At 43.8% G+C, this 25,802-nt stretch overlaps 1 protein-coding gene across 17 annotated transcripts in view; it reads right to left on the bottom strand.

Annotated features, from left to right (window-relative positions):
- KALRN (kalirin RhoGEF kinase) overlaps window positions 1–23,988 on the bottom strand; it is a 744,321-nt gene extending 720,333 nt beyond the window's left edge. For 12 of the 17 annotated variants that reach the window (XR_008374862.1, XM_053564435.1, XM_053564444.1 and 9 more), the window contains exon 1: window positions 23,544–23,631. Coding sequence is in view for 16 of the 17 variants with exons in the window: in XM_053564435.1 (XP_053420410.1) it covers window positions 23,544–23,616 (73 nt within the window). In the remaining variant the exon portion in view is untranslated. Of the gene's footprint in view, window positions 1–23,543 lie in introns of all 17 variants that reach the window. The other 5 variants (XM_053564450.1, XM_053564452.1, XM_053564454.1 and 2 more) reach the window with 3 other exon arrangements.
- Window positions 23,989–25,802: the final 1,814 nt, after the last annotated feature.

The following is a 25,802-nucleotide window of genomic DNA, read 5'->3' as shown; positions in this document are numbered from 1 at the left end:
AATCAGGACTTCCGAAAGCCAGGTTATAAGAAAAGAATATACATATAACCATTCTCAGGGAGACTTTTATCATACATCTCACAAAGCTCCTACTGCCAAGATACAAATTAGTTCATCAGTGAACAGCATAGTCTAAAACATCCTGCTGTATACAAGTCAACTGGCCAATAGTTCCAACTTGGGAAAGACAGTTTGGAAGGCTCTGGTTTGGTGTCTGGGGTCAGACAAAATATGGTAAAACTGGCTAGCTGGGCACCATGGAACTAGAGGCTACCTGCTAGGGAAAGGCTTGAGGGATACATTCTAAAGGTCTACCACAGCTTACAGGGAGTGTCAGAACTGGGCTAAAGGGAAACTACCCCCAAACTTGTGACATCTGCATAGCAGTCAGGTGACTGCTTGTTCTCCACTTGCTTCCAGAAGCTTCTGCAACCTTTTAAATAAAGGAGTAAGAGGAAGATGGACATAGGGGAAGAAGCAGTATTGCAGCTGATGCCGAAAAGACACAAGTCTCTCTTACATGTACCCATCTCCACCCAGCCTCAAGTTTTCCTGTTGACTAGAAACAGAAGGTCAGCTTAAGTATCAAGGTACAAACTCTGTAGGTTATCCAGGCCAATTCTTGACCCAAGCCTCACTTTGCCCTTCTATCTGAGCTTTACATTTGGCTGAAGGCCTGGGGATTTCCCCATTTTACACATGGCAGACACTTTCCCTGGGAAGGGAAAAAATTAATTTGACACAGCAATCAATCCCACTGGAATGTTTGCACACACAGAGCCAAGTGAAAATGGATCCTAAAGGAAGCACTTCTGGGAGGTGATGGAAATTTTAATGCTGAAAAATGACTCTGTGTCAAGAACCCAGTACGATAAAAGAACCATACACATTTGCACCCAAAGCATGAACATCATCACATGCATGCACACAGCACATACATGCTGCACACGCCTGCACAGTACACGCATGCTCATATGCCACCCTCATGGGAAAAGTTGTCTGAGTTGGTCAACCATCAGTCATTCTGGGTTTTTTAATGTTTTGTATTCAAAATATTTAGAGTTTGAAGAATAAACCCCTTTGCAGTAGAAAGCTATAGGACCTTGCAAAATGTTCCTATGATTCCTGTGTGATTCCTGTGATGTCAGGCCTGATGAAAGCACCATTATCCTTTACCCACAACCTTTCCCCAAACCCAGAGATTATCTGTGACTTCATCCTCTCCTTCAACCCCCACGTCAATTAGACATTAAATCCTGCAGCGTACCCCCATCATTAAATTTCTTGTATCATCAACTACATTTCAGTAATTTCCTAACTAGAATTCCTATTTCCAATTTTGCCCCTTTCAACACTTACATTGGCCTTTCTAAATTACATTTTTTATTCTATCATTTCCCTATTTAAAATCCTTTATAACTCCCTACTGCTTACAAGTTAAAATCCAAATCCTGGAATATAAAATCCAACTCCTGAAATATGAACATCTAAGACCTTACGTGGATCTTCAGACCCTCTCACGCTTCAATCCTCTGATTTTCCATGATCTTTGCACATGATCTCTGCCTTTGCCCACTCTCACCCTTTTCAGGAATCCCCCTCTCTTTCCTGTTACTTTGGATAAAGAGCCTGTCTTCCAAGTGCCATTCAAGCATCTCCTACTCCACAACCAATATCACATCTGCCACAATAGGCTCCACAACTTCTTGTTTACATCTCCACTATCCACTAGATAGTCCTAACACACATCTTAAATGCTTTAGTGTACTTTTTAGAAATCTAATATGTTTCCCTTTACCAAAATGTAAGTTCTCTGAAGGTCTAGAAAATGTGGAGCAAAGGGGAAAAGTAGACAGGAGTTCTGAGTGGAAGGAAACATAAAAGTAAGCCGAGATAGCAGTTTAATTGCCCTGTTTCTCCCTTCCAGATGATGAAGTGGGGCTGGGTTTGTATATGCAGTTAGATAGCATTTTCATGGCTCTGTTTCTCCTTTCCAGATGATGAAGTGGGGCTGGGTTTGCATATGCCCTAGGAAAAGAAGATTTTGGATTACTTCTCTCCATTTTCTCTATCTGACTCAAAAGAAGAAAAGTTTAAGGACATGGGCTGACAGGAAGCTCAATAAGTTATTCCTCCCTTTTCTCAGACAGAGCTGGCAGAAGATGGTTCCAAATGAAGGTATTATATAGGATATTTAGGCAGATGCCTAACTATAGACTGGGGGCCCAAAGAAAAAGGCTATGAATGTTTTATAGGCTTTTCAACACAGGGCCAGAAATCCACAAACATGGCCCCCCTCTCAAAAGAGTCTAAGGATCAAAACAGATTGAGGCCACAGGCTGACCACCAGGATGATTCTCCCCAAGGGGACAAGTGTCTCTCTTCATCATACAAGGATGAGCTCTGGAGCAAGGGGTACTCAAGCAGTCTGGAGCTGCAGAGATGAAAGGCCTCAAAAGGGTAAAACATCTCCAGAGAACCAGGGCATAGAGGTCCTGAAAGCTCCTACCTGGTTGCTATGCCCTCCAGCTTCCCTGTCCCCACTTGCTGTCTACTCAGCTCTGAATCTTATAGATGGAAGATGCATCAGAGGCCATCTAGTTCAACTCTCTCTTAGCCTCAGAGAGGGAGCTTGGCAATAACACCACTGTCCTCCTGACACCCAACCCACTGCTCTTTCCAGTAAACCCAACGATCTGACACCACCACTGACCTGCTGTTTTATTTTTGCTCTGTACTTGCCTGTCTGGCTTTACATGTCAGTCTCTGAAAAGGGGACAGAGTTCTTGTTGTCCTCAAACTAGAAACACTGCTCATAGCTTGTAGTGCTGCCTGAACTCCAGAACCCTGGGGTAAGAACAGTACATGAAACAAAGAAGTTTCCCTATGTTAAAATAAGTGAAAATTTTGGATAAAAACAACAGCAACCAAACAACTCTTCCACCACAGAGGCTGCAGAGCAGAGGCCCTAAGTTGGATTTTGCTTTGCATTTTCTATTAATTTATTACTGATTAAAATTGGTCTTATTTACCACATCCTTTCCAAACATATGTTCACGAAAACTTAGCCTGATGTTAAAATACTTGGCTTTATTTGAAAAAGCAAAACTGATTGGAGCTTGTCATTGTAGGAGGCTAAAGAGACTTGGAAAGCAGATCCTAGCAAGGTGAGGGGGAAACCAGACCCACTAAAAGCCCCTGCCTCAACTATTTGTCGTATCTAGCAGACCACAACACCAACTTCTCAGAAAGCAGAATTCAGCAGTGCAGCTCTGTAATGTAATCCATCTTCATCCCATCACCCTCCTACAACCAGGAGCTTCTTGGAGACAGAGACTGTGCCATCCACCCTTCTGTCCATGGCATATAGCAAATGCTCACTAAATACTTGCTAAAGCAATAAACAACATCACCTTTGCATGTCTGCATGCATATAAACACATACATATATACAGATGGCATCCCAATGAACTCAATCTTACAAGTCTCGTTTCTAAATCTTTGTTCCTCAAAATTAGTTTTTATAGCCAGTATAATATTTTTCAAAATATAAGTACTTTCCTCATTTTGCATGTCCTTATATATATTTAACCTCCCCCTTACTCTGCCAGAAGCATCTACTTGCCTTAGGGAAATTTAGGATAAGTTATAGCAGCAAGCAAAGAAAAAGCGTCAATGTTCAGCTATTGACATCCAAAATGGGATTTTTTTAGCATGGCACTTGAATTCTCCAGTTTCCATTAACATATTAAGATGCAGGCTGGGTGGACTTGACCATGAAGTTTCTTTGAAGCAGAGATACGAAGTACTAAGGATACAACATGGGGGAGAACCCTGTTGGCCTCTAAGAGAACATCTACTTTTCCCCAAGTAGGGGAAAAAGGGAAAGCCCTCTTCCTCTAGCACCTAGGGAACATGAAGAAAATCTAATCTAGATCAGATACCAGGGTCTTTGGCTCCTATTATAGATACACCTACCTCAAAAGGTTCAACCAGGGTTGGAAGAAAACAGATTAGAAATGTCCCAGTAGATGTCATGGCACCTGATAACCCAAAGGCCACTGCTGAGGCACTGCAGGCCTCCAGGAGAAGGTCTATTTTTTCAGTAAACACCATGGTCAACTTGGTGTTGAAGGGAGAGAATGGTGGTAAACAAATGAAAACAAAGCACTGGCCAAGTGTGTGCTGGGTATCTAGTTAGGTGAACCACTGAATGTCTGGTTAGGTGAATCACTGGGTATCTAGCTAGGTGAGCCGGGTACAGAGGTTCTGTCTTCTCACTGAGAAAACTGGGTCCCATATTGCTCTTTGTTCTCTGCTGATGGTACTCAGGGAGTCAGTGACCAGACAAAGGCCTGGAGTTGAGACTAAAAGACTGTGTGTATAAGGTCTTTGATCCCATAGACAAAAATTAGAACATGAATTTTAGTACTGGGTATTAGCACAATACTCCAAAAAGCAAGAGTGGTCTAGCTACAGCTTTTCAAACACTTGGACAGGAATCAGACCAGCCCAGTTCCCATGCAGCCAAGATTAAGGGAATCTGGCCATCATGTCTTGGCACTAGTCACCTGTCTTCCCCTACTCCCACCACTACTAGCACAAATTCACAGGAGCATCTCTATGCACCCAGACCTCATTCTGAAAAGAAATGGGTGAACAGGAGAAAAAAGTCACAGGGAAAAAAAAAAATCTATGCAATTGTGTGATTTACCTAATAGAAACAGTCATCCAGAAGAAACTAATACATGAAAAGATCAACATTATTAAAATGTCCATACTACCAAAGCAAATTACAGGTTCATTACTATCTCCATCAAAATACTAATGATATTTTTCACAGGAAAAAAAATTCTAAAATGTATATGGAACTACAAAAGACTCAGAATAGCCAAAGCTATCTTAAGGAAGAAGAACAAAACTGGAGAATCACTTTACCTAACTTTAAATTATACTACAGAGCTATAGTAGCAAAAACAGCATGGTATTCGCATAAAAACAGATATATAGACCAATGGAACAGAATAGAGAACTCAGAAATAAACCCACACATCCATAGTGAATTTATTTTTCACAAAGTTGCCAAGAACACACACTAGGGAAAGGACAGTCTCTTCAATAAATGGTGCTGGGAAAACAGGATATTCATATGTAGAAAAATGAAACTAGACCCTTATCTCTTTCCATATACAAAAATCAAATCAAAATAGATTAAAGATTTAAATCTAAGACCTGAAACTATGAAACTACTGAAAGAAAACATTGGGGAAATGCTTCAGGACAAGGCAAGGACTTCTGAAGTAATACCCCCAAAGCACAGGCAACCAAAGAAAAATTGAACAAATAGCATCACATCAAGCTAAAACTTTCTGCACAGCAAAGAAAAAAATTAGCAAAGGGAAAACTCACAGAATGGGAGAAAATATTTGAAAACTACCCATCTAACAAGGAACTAATAACTAGAATATATAAAGAGCTCCAATAACTCAATAGGAAAAAATAAAATAATCCAATTAAAAATAGACAAAGGATCTGAATAGACACTTCTCAAAAGAAGACATCCAAATGGCCAATGGGTATATGGACAAATGCCCAGCATCACTGATCATCAGAGTTAATGCAAAGCAAAACTATGATGACCTATCAGCTCACCCCAGTTAAAATAGCTTTTAACAAAAAGATAATAATGAATACTGGTAAGGAAGTAGATAAAGGGGATCCTTTGAACACTGTTGGTGAGAATGTAAATTATTGTGACTACTGTGGTAAACAGTATGAAGGTTCCTCATAAAACTAAAAATAGAATTACCCTATGACCCAGAAATCTCATTGCTGGGTATATATCCAAAGGATGGGAATTCAGTATATAGAAAAGACATCTGCACTCCCATGCTTATTGCATCACTATTCACAATAGCTAAGATATGGAATCACCCTAAGAGTCCATCAACAGATGAATGGATAAAGAAATTGTGGTACATGCATCCAATGGAATATTATACAGCCACAAAAAAGAATGAAATACTGCCATTTGCAACAATATGGATGAAAATGGAGAACATTATGTTAAGTAAAATATGCCAAACACAGAAAGATAAATCTTACATGTTCTCACTTACATGTGGGAGCTAAATATTAAAAAGAATTAAGCTTTTGGAGACAGAGTAGAATAGTGATTTTCAACCTATGTGCTATGATACACTGGTGTACTGTGAGAGGATCTTAGGAGTGCCATGAAAATTTTTAAAGATTATTATTTAAATTATTTTTGAAAGAAGTTCAAAGCACAGTTAAGTACATTCTTGTTATTTTTTTTACTCTTTTTTTTTTTGATCAACATAATTTAAGTGTGCTATAAAAGTTCCACTATAGGTTCAAGTGTGTGGTGAGATAAAAAGGTTGAAAAACAATGGAGTAGAATGAGGTTACCAAAGGCTGGGAAGGGTAGCTGGGAGTGGGAGATAAAGTGGGGATGGTTACCGGGTACAAAAATATAGTTAGGTAGAATGAACAATATTTGATAGCACAATAAAGTGACTATAAACAACAATAAATTAGGGCATACTTTAAAATAACAAAAAGAATAGAACTGGAATGTTCATAACACAAAGAAATGTTCAATGCCTGAGGTGATGAATACCCTAATTATCCTGATTTGACGAATTCACATTGTATGCCTGTATCAAAACATCACATGTAGCCTATAAATATATATAATTATTATGCACCCACAATAAGTACAAAAGAATTAATATAATAATTTTAAAAATACATTTAAAAAAATTAATCCAGAAAAAAATAATATACAACAAACTAGCACAATTGGGATGAGATCTCATGAGAGAGGTTAGCTCCACTTCAGAAAATTTTAAAAGCTACATTTTGGGGGTGGTTACAATGACTCACATCTGTGATCTTAACACTCTGGGAGGCCAAGGCAGGTAGATTGCTTGAGCTCAGGGCTTTGAGACCATCCTGAGCATGAACGAAACCCCCATCTCTAAAAGTAGCCTAGCATTGTGATGCACACCTATAGTCCCAGCTACTGGAGAGGCTGAGGATTGCTTGAACCCAAGATTTTGAGGTTGCTGTGCGCCATGAGGGCACTCTGCACAGGGTGACAAAATGAGGCTCTATCTCAAAGAAACAAACAAAAAAAGCTACATTTTTCTCACACATCTGGGTAATAAGAAGTTAAGTGCACAACTGAACTATGCTGTCATCCACCAGAAAGAAATCTCAGATTTTCTGGCCAGTTCAACAAGCCACATCTCTTCCACTCTCCACATCTCTTTTCCAAAACTAAATGGAACATATCTTAAAAAGTTTCACTCCATCTCTAGTGCTGCCAATTTCCTACCAGATATGAAATATATATACAGTCCTCAAGTGCAGTACAAGCTGTCACTCCCATCTGAGGCCCCCAGCTCAGCTTTCAACCACACTCAAAACTGAAAGAGACCCCAGAGAAGCAGTTGACAAAATCCCTTTTCATTTAGTCAGCAATTTTGTTTTTCCAAAGCATGTCCCTTCTATCATCTCACTTTATTTCCTTTTTCTTCAGATGAGGAAAGAGAGGTCCTATCTATAAAAATAGGCATATTAACTGACTTGGCCAAATTACAGAGCTATTTAGTGGTAGGGAGAATTAGAAACCAAGGTCTCCAGAATGACATCCCTACATTCTTCTAGCCAAGCACAGACTATGGCTTTACATCCATAAGCTAAAGCACTACTACTCCCAATATGTGCTATTGATATTAATTTATGCTGAAGCCCAAGAACATATGTGGCTTTTTTGGCCAATTATGACTGCAAATCTGGCTCCTACGTTGCTTGAAGATACACAGTAAAAAGCCAAGAATGGCCTCTACCATTTATTTAAATACCACTAACAAAAGTGTGCTTAAACATTATACAAAAAGTTATCCTTAAGAACAGGAACTGGGGGCAGCGCCTGTGGCTCAGTGAGTAGGCCGCCGGCCCCATATACCGAGGGTGGCGGGTTCAAACCCGGCCCCGGCCAAACTGCAACAAAAAAATAGCCGGGCACTGTGGCGGGCGCCTGTAGTCCCAGCTGCTCAGGAGGCTGAGGCAAGAGAATCACATAAGCCCAAGAGTTAGAGGTTGCTGTGAGCTGTGTGACGCCACGGCACTCTACCGGAGGGCGGTACAGTGAAACTCTGTCTCTACAAAAAAAAAAAAAAAAAAAGAACGGGAACTGGCTGTCCTCCCTCTCTTCTGATGATAAAGGCAGAGAAAACATACCGAACCTACAATTGTCCTACAGTCACCTTTGAAAAGGTTCAAAAAAATGAGTGGCCTTTCTTGCTACTCTTTGGATGAAATAATGTCCCAGAACAAACACTGGCCCACAGAAAAAAATAGATTATATGTCTATCATTAGAATGACACATGCACACAATAGAATGTAACACAACTCTTAAAACAAACGAGGTAGAACTTTATGTCCTGACATGGAAAAATGTCCATGATTATACAGTGGTAAAAGCAAGTTGCAGAATAACAGGTATAGCACGATCCTCTTTTTGTTAAATAAAATAAGAAAGCTATGCCCTTGTATAAACATTGTAATATGGGTACATTCATCTGTTCAATTTATCTCAACATCAGGAAGGAGGAGACAGAAAGAATATCCACTTTGACTATACTTGTATATCCTATACTTTTGTTTCTGTAAATAATTTTACAAATTATTTTGTAATAAATAATTATAAATATAATATAAATATTTATATTATATATAATATAAAATATAAATATGAAATAAATATAAATAAAGAGTAAATGTCAATGCCTTTACCTTTCAAAATAACCATCTGTCTTCTTATATTACCCCCCATATAAAGGTCAATTGGTTGGCGAATGTCTTACTTTGCTCAACAGATATACCTATACTAGTGTATCACATATCTAAGTTAGTTGGGGGGGAAATGGCTTGATTTATGAAGAAATCTACCCTCCTCCAATTTGTTTTTCAACTTAATTCAATAATCAAAAACAAATAATGGATCAAGGAAGAGAATACACACATGAAAAAAGACCAGAAGGAAATAACTCAAATTAGCAAACAGGGGTTCTCTCTTGGTGATAGGAGTACAGTGGCTTTTCTATCCTTTATACTTCATCATATTTCTCAAATGCTCTATGGTGAGACAGCATTATAATAATGCTTTATAATAAAAAAAACCAGTATAAAAAAATAAATGTTCTATGAAGGTATAAACAAAACTGAATCTCTCTAAATGATATTTTCGTGTAACTTATTTAAATTATCTTTTACCCTGTAGACCAGCGGTTCTCAACTTGTAGGTCACGACCCACTGGCACTGTATTAAAGGGCTGCAGCATTAGGAAGGTTGAGAACCACTGCTACAGACAATAAATACATATTAAATGAATCAATGAATGAATGAACTCCCCTTCTGATTGATCTCCAATTGACCATTTTTTCCTAATCCAACAAAATCATAAACTCTTCAAGACAAGGACCATGTGCTACACATGTTCAGCAGCCCTCTTAGTATCTAGCATAATACTAAGCACATGGCAGACGCTCATTCAATATTGATTAGTTGATCCATGTGCAAGTTTGAACTTTCCTATTTATTTACTTTTCTAGTGCCTACCAAATATGTGAATATTCATAAGCAAGTGATAAAAGAAGTCCTGTCTAATTAATCCAAACTTAACATATTTCACAGTCAATGTTGACTTTATAGATATTGTTGTTTAAGGCAGAATTGTTTGTCCATATAAAATGATTCATTTCCTTAGTACAGTGTTTCATTATAAAACTCCCAAATGGTTTACAGACCAATAAGTAGCTCTTAAAAAAAAATCAGGCCATCAAACACTAATCAAGCAAGGTGCTATACTTGGTATCAAAAAGAATATAGACAAGTCCAAAGCAAAAGGGGTATATAGCCTACTTGAAGAAACCAGACACAAACATTTTCCAAGATAGGGCTTCCAAAAGGCCTTAGAACCACCAATGTTTAATAAAGTTTTAGGAAGAAGCAAAGTCCAAACAAGTCTAGTACACATCTCATCTCCACCCCAGACATCTTACGCTAGTCACTACCCAAAAGCTTAAGAGTTCACAGTTTTTATCCCCACTCCAGAGGCTCCAGGGCTGGGCAAGATGCAGAACCCAGCATATCTAGCCTACTCTGAACTCAATGGGACAGATTATTCTTTTATGTAGTTCTCACTCATTCTCTAGAGCATCAGTTCTCAACCTATGGGTTGTAACCCCTTTGTAACAATGAAAATACATCACGGCATTAGGAAGGTTGAGAACCACTGCTCTAGAGAATAGATCCAGTCTGTCTCTTTTCTCAGGTTCCCAGCATCTCTAAGTGCTTGCAGATGACCTTGGCTCTCATTCCCTGAGAAGACTCAGGTTATCTTAATAAGAGCTCTAGCATTTGACCTGACTACCACCTGGTCTTTTTCTGCCCCCCAGAAGAGGTGATCATCCATTCTCCAGAGATAACCTCTTTGTCTAGGAATCTCATCCTTTTCTCACTGTTTTTGTTTGTTTGTTCATTTGTTTGTTTATTTTTTAAGACAGTCTCACTATCACCCTAGGTAGGCATCATAGCTCACAGCAACCTTGAATTCCTGGGTTCAAGCAATCCTTGTGCCCCAGTTTTTCTATTTTTAGTAGAGACGGTGTGCACGCTTGCTCAGGCTGGTCTCAAACTCCTGAATTCAAACAATCCACTCGCCTTGGCCTCTCAGAGTGCAGGATTATAGGCGTGAGCCACTGTGCCCAGCCCTTATTCTCACTTTTCAGGAAGCTGGCACCCACCCTTGTTCTCTGTCCATACATACGCCACCTTCTAACACTTTGGGCTTCTACCAGGATCTCCTCCTGAGACCTTTAAACACTCAAAGCATTTCCTCTCTCTGAGAAAAAAAAAAAACCTTCACTGGACTTGATAACTTTTTAAAATTTATGGAAGAATAATATGCATGAATAAAATTGCACACATAAGTCTACAACGCTCTGAAATTTCACAAACAGAACACACCTATGATCAAAAAGCAGAACACTAACAATACCCCCAAAATGTCCTTGGATTACCATTTATTATCTTACTTTTATGACCAAACTTCTTGAATAGTGGTTTATACTCACTGTCTTCATTTTCACCCCCTCTTCAATGAATTCCACTCACACTCATGCAGGTGAGCCTGTTGATCCTTCCTCTATATCTTTATTGTATGGTGTGCAATCCTCTTTATTATACTATACTGCAATAATCTGTTCCTGTGTTGGGCAACCCTACTAGACTGTTACCCTGCTTGTGGAAAAGATTGTTTCTATGATAACCTGTCTATGTACTCCCAGTACCTGGTACTTAGTAAATGAACAACTGGTATTTGACACTTGAATGAATGAGTGTAAGAATAAATGAAGAGATTTGCTCACCAAAATATAGTACTCTGCTAAATTGATTATTTGCCCAGTTCCCATCAAAAGTAATATTTAACTGTCAAAACTCCATGGTCAGGATCACGAAGACTGACTAGAAAATTGTACTGTTCCAATATTGGGTTAAACATCTCTTTATATCCAAGTATCTGAGCACATTTTGTGTCAGTGCACTGGGGTACAGAGAAGACATTTAAAATCTTGCACCTTCCCTCTGACTTAAAGATGTGACATTCTTCCCAATGGTGCTCTGTCCTTCTATTTCCACACTCTGGACAATGGAGTCCTGCCAATCTTTTCCCCAACTATTCCTATTGCCCAACTCCTCCCTTTCCTTACCACCTCCTTTCCAGGACAGTAAATAGTTAGAGACAGGAATCCCCTAGGAGTCTCAGACCCCACCTCCTAGCCCCCTTTTGTCACATCCAATTAACCATCTGCCAGTCTCCCAGGTCCCCTTCAAGGCCCACTGTCCAGCTGCCAGCTCAGCACTGTGCCTCTCCCAATAGATGCCATTGTCCTGGGACTGCAGGATAAGAGTATAATAGGTGGAGGTTTTAGCCACATCCTTAGTCTTTGCCGTCATGTCCTGGAATAATTGTAACTGCAAGTTTAAAAATCATATCCTTACCTGTCTTGGAAATGTTATCAAGATAAATTTTTAAAAGGAAAGGAAGAGAGGAAGGGAGGGAGAAAAGGAAAGAGCCTATTGAATTATCATAATTTTCCAGATTTAGAAAATAAAGGGATTCATCTAACTAGAAATATGTTATGTGTAATACAGTCATACTGCTATTATACGTAACCATGTTTTGTTACTAGTAATATAATCCAATTTCTATTACTTTTTTTATTTTTCTTATTATATTTACAATATGAACATAACTGTCATTGTATCAACAAATACCAAGCAAATCTGACAGGCAAGGATGTTTTTACTCATTTTATAGATAAATAAACTAAAGCTCAGAGAGATTATAACTTATACAAAGTCACACAGATAGTAAGTTCCTATTCTGCCTCAAAATTCTGTGATTCTGAGACTGGTCTACATCTAAGGAAAGTCCTGCCTCCTTCTGCTCTAGGGCACATAAGCCCAGTCCCCCACAGCCCATTCTTTGGTAGCAGCAGCCCCAGCCTCCTACTCCCCTTCTCCTAGTAGAAAGTTGTGTGAGGCCCTGGGAAGCATTTGATAAAATGACACTTTTCACTTGATGATAATTCTTGGGTTTGCCCCAAAGTGAGGGGTGGAGAGGATGCTTTGGGGCACACAAAAAGAGTGTGGCCTCTTTCCTCTTGAGTGTGACCTCTTTCCTCCCTCTTTATGGAGACTAAGAGCTCAGAGGCTCTTCCAAGATCCCTACTCTGCTTCCATTTTCTTACAGGACATCTAAAGACATTAAGGAAACTGGAACTCTATGAGCAGATCCCATCCTTGTAGATATGGTACCTTGATTGCCGGGCATGAACCCCTCCCCAAGAGCCTGCCTTCTTGCGTGAGTCCTCCTCTCTCCTCTCCTCACTTACTGCCTCCTTCACTTGCCTTTCTGACTTATATTCTGTAGGAGGTAATTCTGCAGACCCCATTGCAGCCTACAGCAGTCCCACTAGCACTTCTAAAGGGATTGCTAACTTTGGATCTCCAAGCTTTGCTTCCCATCTTCTCTGCCCAAGGGCCTACTAGGGCCACACCAATCCACACCACCCATCTCACAGTTGCCTTCACCTTGCACTACCCTCCCCAAGCATGGCACCAGTAGCCCCTGAGTCTTCCAACCAAATGATGTTCTCTCTACTGAAGCTATCAGTAAAGTACATTGTGTCCTCAGGTCCTTGCCAGCCAGCTACATCACTGAGGTCTGCCTTCCCTGGTCATCAGGAAAGAAGCATCCTCTGTCCCAAGGCTGACACCTCAGCTAACCAGAGATCCACCCCTCCAGGGACCCTCCTTTATTAACTGCTCTCTTCTTTTCTAAATAATCATTCTGTTCTTCATGTCTGCCTTCTCCCTGTCCCCACCCCCAGGTATTCACATATCTTCTTTACCTAAAAAAAGCCTCCCCTCAACTCTGCTCCCATCTCCAACTACCTTACTATTTTTAACCTTCCCTTCACAGCCAAACCTTTCCAAAGAGTCATCTATATGCACTCCCACCACTTCCTCCCCATCCACTCTCTCCTTATTCCCTTAGGAATTTGAATTCCACCTCCCCTACACGATTGAAAAAGTTATTTCAAAGGTTACCAATGATCTCCATAACCAATGGTGTCTGCTCAGTTCCATGTCCCTCAACCCCCAGCAGCATTAGACCCAGCTGACCAGCTGTTTTTCTCCATGCATTGCTGTCTCCTAGTTCTCTTCCAGCCCTACCCTCAAATCTACAGTTCTGTCCTGGGCCATCAGCCCTTAGGTCTGGTATGTTTTTCATTTATTATTTTATTTATTCTGATAGCTACTGCCAGATATCTTTCAGATAGCTCCTAAATCTATGTTTCTGGCTCTGGCCTCCCTCCAAAGCTCCAGATTCTTTTCATTATCCACCTACTGAATCCACACCTCCCTTAGCTATTTCACTGACACCTCAAATGCAACATGTCCCAAAGTTCTCTGAATCCTCCCTCTCCTCCCACCTCCCTACCACTGCTCCTCCTCTTCCCAACTCCTGATTTTCATTAAGTGCTCCTCCATCCTCTAAATTTTGAAGTAATCTGAGATCCCTATCTCTTTTTTGACATCTCTACATCCAAGTTGCCAGCTCCTATGGACTCTATCTCCATAAGGTCCTTCATATCCATCTCCTCCTCTCCATTCCTACTGTAGAATCTCCCATTCAGACCATCCTAACTGTCAACAGTGGTCTCCTAATCTGTCCTGGCCAGCAGTCCCCCACCCCCCACTCCAATGGGCACTTCATAGGGCTGCCAGGGCACTTCACAGGGCTTCCTGATCATGCTACTTTTAATGGCTCCCCAAAGCCAACTACAGAAAGACCAAACTCACTGGCCTTCCATTCAAAGCCTTCATGATCTAGGAGCCCAGAAAATGTTTGATAAACAAAGTAATCAACAAACCTGATCCCCCACCTTTCTGAGTCTCATCTCCCACTGATCTCCATCTGCTTCCTCTGAGTCACCTAAACTGGACAATTTACTGCCCCTAAATATGCCATGAATGTTCACACCTCTTTCCAATGCTGTTTTAACTAAGAACACAATGCTTTTTGTCTTCCTCGTCCAAATCCTCCCCATCCCTCATGTCCCAGCTCGAGGAGACATGTGCACTTCCATAAGTGCACAGCTCATCTGCCACTTTTCATACTGTTACATTTCATCCCTCATTCTGGAGCCAGTGTCCAGCTCCCTTCTAATAATGCCATGAGGCAGATGGAGTAGAAACAAAGCTATTCTTTGCTTCTTCTCTGCTATTCTTTACAGTTTATGCTTTATGTCCCTGAATTAATTCCTCTGTCCTCCCAGCTGATTCTTTCTGTTCCCTCACTCCTAGGCAGACAGGATTTCAAGCAGCTCTATTGATCCAACAGCTCTGTGGCTGTCAGTCATTTCCTAGTTATTTTGCTGCCAGTCACTTGTGCACAAAGGAGTAGCAGGAGGAGTCTGAACTCCACACAGACAGAGAAGAGGCAGGAAGGGACTGATTCCCTGAACCCACCTGAGACTCAGCAGAAAGCAAGATGCTCCTCAAGACGGCATGGAGCTACGTGGCCCAGTGCCTGGACAGGGGTTGGGGTGCTGGCACTTTTATACTTTTGCAAAGGAAGAGAGAACAGGAGTGCCCTGACCTGCTGTAAGAAGGTGCCCCATTCGGCCCCCTCAGGAAGCCAAAATGAGAAGGACTGCATCTCTTCCTGGACTGGAAAGGTCCCACAGAGGTCAGATTAAACAAGATAATACTTGTCAGACGAGGCACTTAGAGTAATAGAATGTTCGATTTAGAAGGAACTATCTACATATATTTGGATAGCATTGTACAACTCAGAAAGACCTTTCACATACAGTATCTTATTTGAGTCTCTCAACAGCTTTATAAGGGAAGGGGGGCAGGAGACTATTATCTTCATCATACGTAAATGTTAAAGTGACTTGTGAAGTCATTCATATAGCAGAGAGCAAAAGGGAGTATTTACCTTCTGACCTTCTCATCCTCCTCATAGACTCTGTGTCCCCTGCTGACCCCTTAAATCCAACTGTTCCCTGAGGGAGTATATTTACATCCATTTCCTTTCCTGCTGCATATTCTTTCTTTGAAGGGTTTTATATAATTCCATAGCACAATACATGACTGTAATAGGCACTCAATAAATATTTTTCAAACAAATAATTAAATGAATGAATACAAAAGAGCTGAGCCTGGCCTCCTGACTCCATACAGAGGCTTCTTGCACTCCATCATGTTGCTGCTCTGGCACACTCTCCCCTCCCACGTAAAACTCTGCCCAGCAGCCTTTCCAGAGAGCCCCTCAACCCTCTGAATCATCACATTCACTTAATAATTAAAAAAACAGGGCTAACTAGGATTTCTCATGCTCCTACTGTGTGTCAAAGACTGCTAGATGCTTCATACATGTATTTTTTTCTAACTTAACCCTCTCAAACTGTGAAACAAGCTGTAGTCCAATTTTTCAAAAGACTGGGGATAGGAGAAATTAGTTTACCTAAGATCCTACCCCTAGTTAGTGCTGAACTTACCTGATCAAAGGCCATGATCCTCTGATTATACAAGGTTTCTCTACCTCTGCATTATTGGGGCTGGGTAATTCTTGGTTGTTCTGTGCATTGTGAAATGTTCAGCAGCACCACTGAGCTCTACCCACTAGATGCCAGTAGCAAACCCTTCCCCATGCAGTGGCAACCAAAAAATGTCTCCATACATTGCCAAATATTCCCTGGAGGGCAAAACTGCCCCAGGTTGAAAACCACAGGGCTATATCATACTCTCTACCTCCAGAAGTAAATTGTCAAATACTAGAACCAGAAAGAACTATGAAAAGTAAAAATGGGCTCGGTGCCCGTGGCACAATGGTTACAGCACCAGCCACACGCACAGAGGCTGATTGGGTCCAGCCTGGCCTCGGCCTGCTAAACAACAATGACAATTGCAACAACAAGAAAAAAATAGTTGGGTGTTCTGGCAGGTGCCTGTAGTCCCAGATACTTGGGAGGCTAAGGCAAGAGAATCGCTTGAGCCCAGGAGTTTGAGGTTGTTGTGAGTTGTGACACCACAGCACTCTACCGGGGGCGACATAATGAGATTCTGTCTCAAAAAATAAATAAATAAAATAAATTTAAAAAGTAAAAGTGTTCATTCTCCAATACCTAAAAAGAACTCCTAGCTCACCTATTCTAGAGTTTTACTGAAATTTACAGTCAGGAAGATTTTTCTTACTTCTCACCAAATTTATCTCGGTAGCTTCAGCTTATTCCAATACCTCCTTTCGTTTCTCAAAGGATTATCAAATACAATTGGACAGAAAGTACCAGTAAGAGTTATTGATGATTGTGACACAAGAAGGAAGCAAAGCCTCCCAAATCTTACAGAAGTGAACCTGGGTATCACTGATATGTTCTAAAATATATTAATAATACAAATAATCTCTATAAATACAATATTAGAAATATTGACAATATCCCTCTCCAGAGTAGTCCAGAAAGTCCTCTCAATATTTCTGCAGAACTTCCTGAAAAAAAATAGTCAAAAGCCAAACAGTCATGATGGGTGAAAGTGGAGAAAAATCAAGAAAAGGCAATAATCACTGATCAAAGTATCATGTTTACATTCTGGATCACCAAGCATAATGTCAAAAAGAGACATTTTTCCTTTGCTGCAAAAGAAAGCTCAGGAAGTAAGAGACCATTTGCTTTTTAGGTGCCTGGCAATACAGACTGCTGATGATAATACTCAAAGAATTACGCACAAACATAGGTTATTTAAAAATATCCCTTCCCTCTGCTGGTGGGACTGCAAACTAATACAAACTTTTTGGAAGGAAGTATGGAGAATCCTCAAAGAACTCAAATTAGACCTCCTATTTGATCCTGCAATCCCATTACTAGGCATCTACCCTGAAGAAAAAGAAGGACATTTGCTCTAGACTGTTTATCGCAGCTCAATTTATAATCGCCAAAATGTGGAAACAGCCTCAATGCCCACCAACCCAGGAATGGATTAACAAGCTGTGGTATATGTATACCATGGAATACTATTCAGCCACTAAAAAAGATGACAACTTTACATCTTTTGTATTAACCTGGATGGAGGTGGAACACGTTCTTCTTAGTAAAGCATCACAAGAATAGAGAAGCAAAGCAGATGTACTCTAGTCTAATATCAAAGGCAGTAGATGAGCTAATACAAGGGGTGGGATGGGGAATGAGCAAGTGGGGAGAGGGAAAGAGAGAAAGGAATGGGGGTCACGGTGTGTGGCACACCTCCTGGGGACGGGACACAACTATAAGAAGGACTTTATCTAACAAATGCAATCAGTGTAACCTAATTCTTTGTACCCTCAATGAATCCCAAACAATAAAAAGTAATAATAATTTTTTTTAAAAATCCCCCTTCCCTATAATCTAGAGACAATAGTTTCAATTTGTCTGAAAAGTGTAAGAGCTCATACAGTGAAGAACATCACCTAGATTCAATAACTACTTATATTGTGGGAAGATGTTTTCTGATGATTCACAAGTTTTAAAATTTAAAAGATCTCTTTTCTTACCTGCAACAAACAAATACCTTCAATACAAGAGATGAGCCCTCAAGCCCTACATATATGAAAGGGCAAATAATAACATAATACCACTGAAGAAGTGAGAAAATGAGTATGAGAAATGAGTGAGTAATTTAGAGAGCTAGTTGTTACGACATTAGGAGCTGTGAAAGCTCCCAGAAGAAGGTGGGGCTCAAGTCCTAAAGAATGAGTCGAATTTAGAAGGTGGTAGAGGGATGGATGATACAAGAAAATGTAAATTGAGGCATCTCTGGACAGTAAGGAGAGCAGCCTGGTTGGAGCTGAGCTATGAAGTATAGACTTGACCTTAAATGTATTAGTCAGTGATGGTTCAAACACCAGGTAGTGATATAATGAATGTAGTGCTTTAGGAAATGTAATCTGCCTACAGGTGCAATCTGGAGTGGGGATAAGAGAGCAGGTGCCAGAGGATGCAAAAGAGGGCCAAGAAAGGAGTCTGTGAGAGGCATGACAGGGCCTGGCCAGGGGAGGGGCCCTGAGGATGAACAGCAAGGGCTAACTATGAAAGATAATCCAACACAGTTTGTTAGAGGAGAGAGATTCCTCACAGACAACAAGGTTTTAAATATCATGACTGGGAGCGTGAAGATGCCACTTATAGAATTAAGGAAGGAGCAAGTTTGAGGAGTTGGAAAGACATACAGAGTTGAGTCTGAGATTGGCTGAAGCCCAAGTAACAGCAAACACTTCAGTTGAAAATGTCTGAATTCAGAGAACCAAAGCTCAACAGAAAGGTAGAGGTAGATAATGACTCCACATCAGTCTCTTTCATTTATCTTCTTAATATTTTTCCTTTGCATCTTAAAGAGATGTGAAGGTGATCCAGAGCTGAGGGGGAGGGGCCTAGTCTGAGTCTCACAACTGGGAATAGAAACCAATTGGCCAATGAACAAGAACTAAGCTCTTTCTTTTAGGACATGTCCTAACAAGGACATGTACTCTTATCTCACCTCTCAGGTATCTAACTCAACAACCATTCTAGCCTCTTCAGTTTCTCCTCTACCCAAGCTCTCTCCTTGCCACCTCTAAACCTGTTATGACTGACAAAAAAAACAAAAATTCCTTTTCTTGATACTAATGTCCCTTATTCCTAAGCACACATCTCTTTCTCCTTTTACTGATAAATTCTGCAAGTAGCTGAATCCCACTCACCACCTCAAATCCCTCCTCTGAATGCCTCTTCTAAACCTGTGCTCCCAGGGCATGCAGGGGCCTTCTTTTATCTTGCCCCCAGAACCCCTCCAGCTCAACCCTTCTACAGCCTGTCATCACATCAGAGCCCACACTGACTCCCTGGGGTCTCCAGGAACAAGTCTCCTTTGCTGCCACTTCTACAATAAGCATTTCTACCCCCAAATCTAACTTTAGCCCTTCCTCTTCTCCCTCTTTCTGAGAACTGATGCCTTCACAAAGCTTCAGCTGCATGCAGCCTTCCAAATCATCATCACTAGCCCTAACTTCCTGCCCATGCTCCTGTCTTGAGTCCCACATTTCCAACTCCTAACAAAACAACTCCACCTGGATGTCCCTCAGATGCCCCCAATTTTTCATGTCCAAAGAGAACATCATTATCTGCCCAGCAAAACCAGCTCCTTTCTTCAACCAGCCCACATCAGTGAGTTGGACACTGTCAGTCCTCTGGACCCCTTCAGCTACTTCAGTTTCCTCGTGGGCTTCATTTTTCTCTCCTCCTGTAACTAATGTGTCAATAAATGCTCTAAAAATGTCTCAGACTCTCTTCCTGTAACTAATGTGTCAATAAATGCCCATATTTATACCTGACTCCGCATCCTTTCTGCCACCAGCTCAGACTAGACCCCGCCCCATATTTATACCTCTAAAAATGTCTCAGACTCTCCTCCTGTAACTAATGTGTCAATAAATGCCCATATTTATACCTGACTCCGCATCCTTTCTGCCACCAACTCAGACTAGACCCCGCCCCCTCAGCTCTGGCTCACCTTCGCGTCTCCCTAGATTCCATTGTTCTTTCCTCTTCTCCACTTCATCAATTGTATTATCCCCAGATTAACCTTTTCAAACACCACTTTCTTCATCATGTGCCCTTGCCCAAAAATCCATAATGACTCCCTGCTGGCCCTGAGACAAATCCAAACTCCTCTCTTGGGCTTTCAAAACACTCCCTGTTGGCCGCACCCTACTTATCTAATCCTATTTCCCTTTCCTCACCAACATACACTTTCCCCTCTGTCAGCCTAGGGTCCTCAAGGCCGCAATCCCCCACCACCACACCACCACCCCGTGTACATTTGCTCACTCTCCACTCCCCCTTCAAGGTTCACATCCCCTGTAATTCTATCATCATTTAAACTTACAGCATCATAACACTCAAAAATTAACTAATCTCTAACTGAACAGTAACTGTCAACTTTATTCTACAAGTTCTTTGAGGACAGAGACCACTTTGAATATTTCTTTTGTGTTACATAGCACCCTGGACAGCAGAGTAATTCTAGTAGAGATTGAAAAGTTCTTGTTCATTGGCCAATTGGTTTCTATTCCCAGTTCTAAGTTCCCATGTCTCCTTTCTTCAGCCTTATAACCATGATCAATACAATTATTGTAACACACTTTCTCAGTCTTGGAACAGAGAAGCCAATTTGGAATCTACCGATCTACTCTACAAGAACAGTGGGAGTATGCTGAGTGGGGGTCAGAGGTCTGTGTCCATGTTCATTGCAGGGAAATACAATTTAGGGAATCTATAAGAATCTATTTTAATCAATTGGTCAAGAGAATCTATAAGAATCTAGTTTAATCAATTGGTCAAAAGAACCAGTAAGGAACCAAAATGACAGAACTATTTGAAACATGCCTAATTAGAGGCACAGTGTGCTAAGGGTTTGACAAAGCAATCACCAGCCTGGTCTTCATGCATGCAAAATTTCCCATCAGAAAGAAGCAGGTGACCCTGGTGCTAGAGACTTTGAACATTTGTTTGAAGATTTCTCAACTGTTCAGTTGAATAAATTTATAATCTATGCAGCCTACCAGGTATAATGCTATGTTCCATAGAGATGGAGAATCAGAAGGGGGAAGGTTCAGAAACATGGCTTTTCTAGGCTTAAGAATCCCCAGCAAAAACCTAGTCTAGAGACTAGAACTAAAGTGAGAATCAGGGAACAGAGTATAGAGGGCCACGTAGGGTAGGTGATGGTCCCAGCTTTATCTTCTCTTGCAACTCATTACAGGTCTTCAGTCATTCCCAGACTTATGCATCAAGGACTTAGCCTTTCTCTGATTCTAAGTGCACATCAGACTTAGCCCCCTCCCTTCAACTGGGCTGCCCAAGGAGGAAGGAGAATATCCCAACACAGGAGTTCCTCAGGAGACTGACTCCAGTCCCCTATTTACTCTGTGATTTGAGGCAGGGCTAGACAATGTAAAAGCTACACCTTGTGTTTTGAAAGGTCCTCAGGAAAGTAACACATTGGACCATTATAGGCCATTAACACCATTAACACTGTGAATTCATTGTCAGAAATAAGCAAGCTCCAGAAACTGAGCTCTGCTCCAGAGGCCTGGGGGACAGAAAAGAACAAGACCTAATGTTTGTGGTAAGACATTTAAATTTTACTCTTAGTGGATAGTAGAAAAGGGGAAAGAAGAATGAGTGCCAAAAGATGAAACTGGGGTCCAAAAAGGGAAAGTGGGAAGGCTGGAGATTTTTTAAGATTCTACCTGCCACACACCCCCAGCTAAGAAAATGCAGACCCCAGCTGGAAGGCAAAGTGTGTCAGCTGGACCCTCCTGGCATTTCTGGATATCACTTAGCCTCCAGAACCTTTTCCCTAGATTCCAGGTTATAAACTCAGGTCAGGCCAGGCACCTCTTTAGAATCTATGCTTAGGGTGCTGCTGGGCTGTTTGTGTGTGTGTGAGAGAGAGAGAGAGATAAGATGTGAATGTGTACCATAGAGAATCCATGTCTGGGGGAAAGGAGGAAGGGAGGGAGAGAGGGAGGTAAGGTTGAACCTGGGAAGCAGTATAGGATGACCCGCTCCCTCTGATTTCCCCAGGCCCTGGCATCAGCTCCCGTCCTCCAGCTTTTTCCTCTCCACATCAACTAGTCAATGAACATATGGACCAACCAAATCTTGACTTCCAAAGCCACAAGTCTCTCCAACAAAGCATCCACCCCCTTCCCTGGAGATGACCTCCAGGGCAGGGCAATGGGGTTAGAAAACAGATGGATGTGCAGAGACCCTCCAGAGCCAACGTGACCCCTGACCCCACCAATTCACGTCCTCTAATCCAAATTTCTGAAAGGGAGACCAGATGCACCGGGCCACCATAACTTATTAGACTCGTTGGGACAAAGATCCAGACAAAATGGTTCCAGCCGTGGGAGATGGGGAGCTCCAGATAGGAAGCTGGTGGAAGCCACAGGTACAAGGGAAAGGGGGAATCCTCTGCAGTCGGATTAACAGGGCCACAGGTGGTGGAAGATGAGGGTGGTCGGTGCCGGCTCGGGGGAAGGGACTGCGTATCCAGGGAACAGGAGGAGCTGCAGACCCGGGGCACGGAAACGACAGCGGCGCGAAGAGCTAGAAAGACATCTCAGGGCGCTACACGCCACAGGCAGGCAAAGACTTGGTGGGCGTGTGTGAGAGGGACGCTAACTCGCACTTCCAGGAATGAGCGATCCTTACGAAAAGCTCATCCATTCCCAGAACTGGAGGAGCAGAGGACAATGAGGAGGTCCCAAGCCCCCGCCGGCCTCCGAGCCGGGTCTGCCTCTCAAGTCCGAGGCGCTGGCTCCCCACGCGCACTCGGCGCGATCGCTCCCGTCCGCCCGCAGCCTGCGCGTCCGCGGGTCCCGCATCCCGTCCGCCCGCTCCGGTCCGCCCGCGGTCCCCGCGCAGCGTCCCTCTCCGGGCTCCTGACCCCGGCGGCGGGAGCCCCGCTGACAGGCGCGGGGAGGGGGCCCGCGGGAGGGGCCGGGGACGCTGGTAGCCGGAGCGGTGCGCCGCAAAGTGATCCAGCGTCGTCCCAGCCCCGCGCTCCGGGAGAAGGCGGCCCGAGGGGACCGCCTCCCGCCTCCCCGACACAGACTCGACAACTGAGGGGAACGCCGAGGGGCGCTGCGCTCCCAGCCCCCACGCCCTCCCCGCGCCGCAGTCGGCACTGCCGGAACAACGAGAATCTCGGCAACTCCAGCCCCGACGACGAGGGGGGACTGCCCCCCAGCACGCTCGCCCCGGCAGCAGCCCTTCTTCCCCAAACTTGTCGGAGACGCCGCGTCCAAGGCAGCCGCCTTCGCCCCCCGCCCCCGCGCCCTGCCCAGCTTACCTGTCCGGAAGAAGGCGTCCACGTCTGAGTCGGCTGCTCCTCCTTCCTCCGCTGCTCCCTCCGGGGGGTTCATGACTGGGGGAGGGCGTCCGAGGGCAGCCGGGAGCCGGCGAAGCCCGGGGCCGAAGGCTGCCCGGCGCCCGGGGGGCGAGGGCGCGGGGCGCAGCGGCCGCAGCCGCGGAGCCGGCGGCCGCGGGGCTTCGAGGGCAGGCGCTTGGGCGGCGGGGCTGGGGCAGAGGACGCCGAGCCTCCCTCAGGCTGAGGCGCGAGGCGGGCTGGGGGCGCCTGCCGCCGGCTCCCCCATGATACCCCTTTCCCAGGGCGCTGGCCGCCTGCTGTCTGGCCGGGCCCGGGGCCCGGAGCCGGGGACCGGGCTGCCTGGGAGCCCGCTGTGCCCCAGCAGCGGCAGCTGGCTCTCCTCCTCGCCCGTCTGCCAGTCTCTATTGTTCAGCCCTGCTCCGCTCTCTCCTCTTTATTTTTCCTCCTCCCTCCCACCCTCCCCGTCTCCCTACCTCCTCCCTCCTTCGCTCGCTCGCGCGCTCTCTGGCTCCCCCTCTGGCTCCCGCTGCCGCCGCCGCCGCCTCCCTGGCTCCTCCCCCGGCTCCCGCTCGCTCAGTCCCGGCCAACAATGACCCGGGCAGCGCCGCGCAGAGCTGAAGCTCCGGCCCGGGCCGGGGGGCGCTGCGTGCCCCGCGCGGCGCCAACGCCTCCCTTCCCCGCGGCCTCGCGCCGGCCTCCCCGGGAGCGGAGCCCGAGTCCAGAGCTATTGTTCGAGGCCGCGCTAGGCCGGCTTCCTGAGCCCCGCAGGAAAAGCCCGGGCGAGGAGGCGGCCGAGGGGGGCGGGGCCGCCGGGCGCTCGCCGGGCTCGCCCAGGGGCTCCGCGGCCCGGCCGGGGGCTCCGCTTCTCCGCTGGTGCGGTTGGTACTCCTCCGTCCCCACGGCCACCTCCTCCGCCCCACCCCGCTCCAGGTGTGTGAGGGGAATCCCAAGCTGCCTGCCTTCTTCAGATGGGTCCCCAAGCTGGACTGACCTGTCCCTAGAGAGGCTGGCCTTTCTTCCCCCCCACCCTTCCTGCCAAGCTCTCTCCTGTCTCCCTGCGCTCCCTGAGCCTCTCTCATTTTCCTTACTATCCCTCCATAGTTTCTCTCTTTAGCTTTTCTCTCCCTTTTCCCTTTTCAGCGCCCCTTTAAACATCTCTGCCTGTCTCTGCGACTCTTTGTCCGGTTTTTTCCTTTTGCGATGTCTCTCTATCTCTCCCTCTGTCACTCTGTTGTCTCTCATTTGTCTCTGTCCTGCCTCCGCTCTTGGCCTGTATCTCCGCACTCTTCTTGGACAGCTGTCAAAACTCCCTAATCCCTGGGGCCTTCTCTGTTTTGTTCTTCTCCCTCATGTGAATGGAGAGATCCAGTTGGCCGGGAGAAAGGAGGTGTCACAGCAAGCTGAATTTCAATTAAAGTGGAGAGAGGGGCTGGGGAGGAATGAGGATGACTGCAAAAAAAGAAAGCAGATGCTGTATGGGGTAATTAATGCAGTGATTGTGTTATACCCATCAGTTTTTAAGCAATAATTAAACAATAATTAGCCAGTAGTCTGTTTATAGTTTAGTGACTGCAAAGCCCACAAAACAGAGGGTCTTTAGACCTGAGTGTTTAATGTGGTGTGTTGAGGGCTGTTTGCTGCTGCCTGCCCAGCCAGATGGAGAAGTGCAGGCCTGACCTAAATGTGTTAAAACACACCTAATGGAAAACAAGATATTGGTCTAAAGTTGATGGCCTGCTACTCATCAGCTAGAATCTACCGGATTTGTTTGTCTTTGGCAGTCTGACTCATTCCACCCTCTCAGGACCAGAGCACCTGGGACTTTTCCAGATACACCAACTGTGTTACCCTCACAACAAATAAATTGAATTTAATAAGTTCTTAGTGAACACTTTTTGGCTCCCTGTACTCATCGCTTTCTTTACTGAATTTCAATAAATGGTCTATTTATTTTCACCCATTAAAAAAAATAAGTACCTCTCTCCAACCTTGGATACATCCATCAGACCTCTATAATGTCTCTGAGATGACAAGTTCACTGCCCCGATATCTTGAACTAGCTTAAGATGCTCCTTACTTACTACCTTCTCTGACAATGAAAATACATATTTGCCTTTTCAAAATCTTCCTTCACTTTAACTTGTGCCTAACCCTTGACCTGCTCACATACACACAAACATGCACACACACACAGTGGCAAAACTGCTATAAACTGCCACC

Source organism: Nycticebus coucang, chromosome 16 (assembly GCF_027406575.1).
Source record: "Nycticebus coucang isolate mNycCou1 chromosome 16, mNycCou1.pri, whole genome shotgun sequence".
Taxonomy (NCBI): domain Eukaryota; kingdom Metazoa; phylum Chordata; class Mammalia; order Primates; family Lorisidae; genus Nycticebus; species Nycticebus coucang.
Note: the sequence above shows the minus strand (reverse complement) of the source record. Positions and strands in the feature narration are given on the sequence as shown.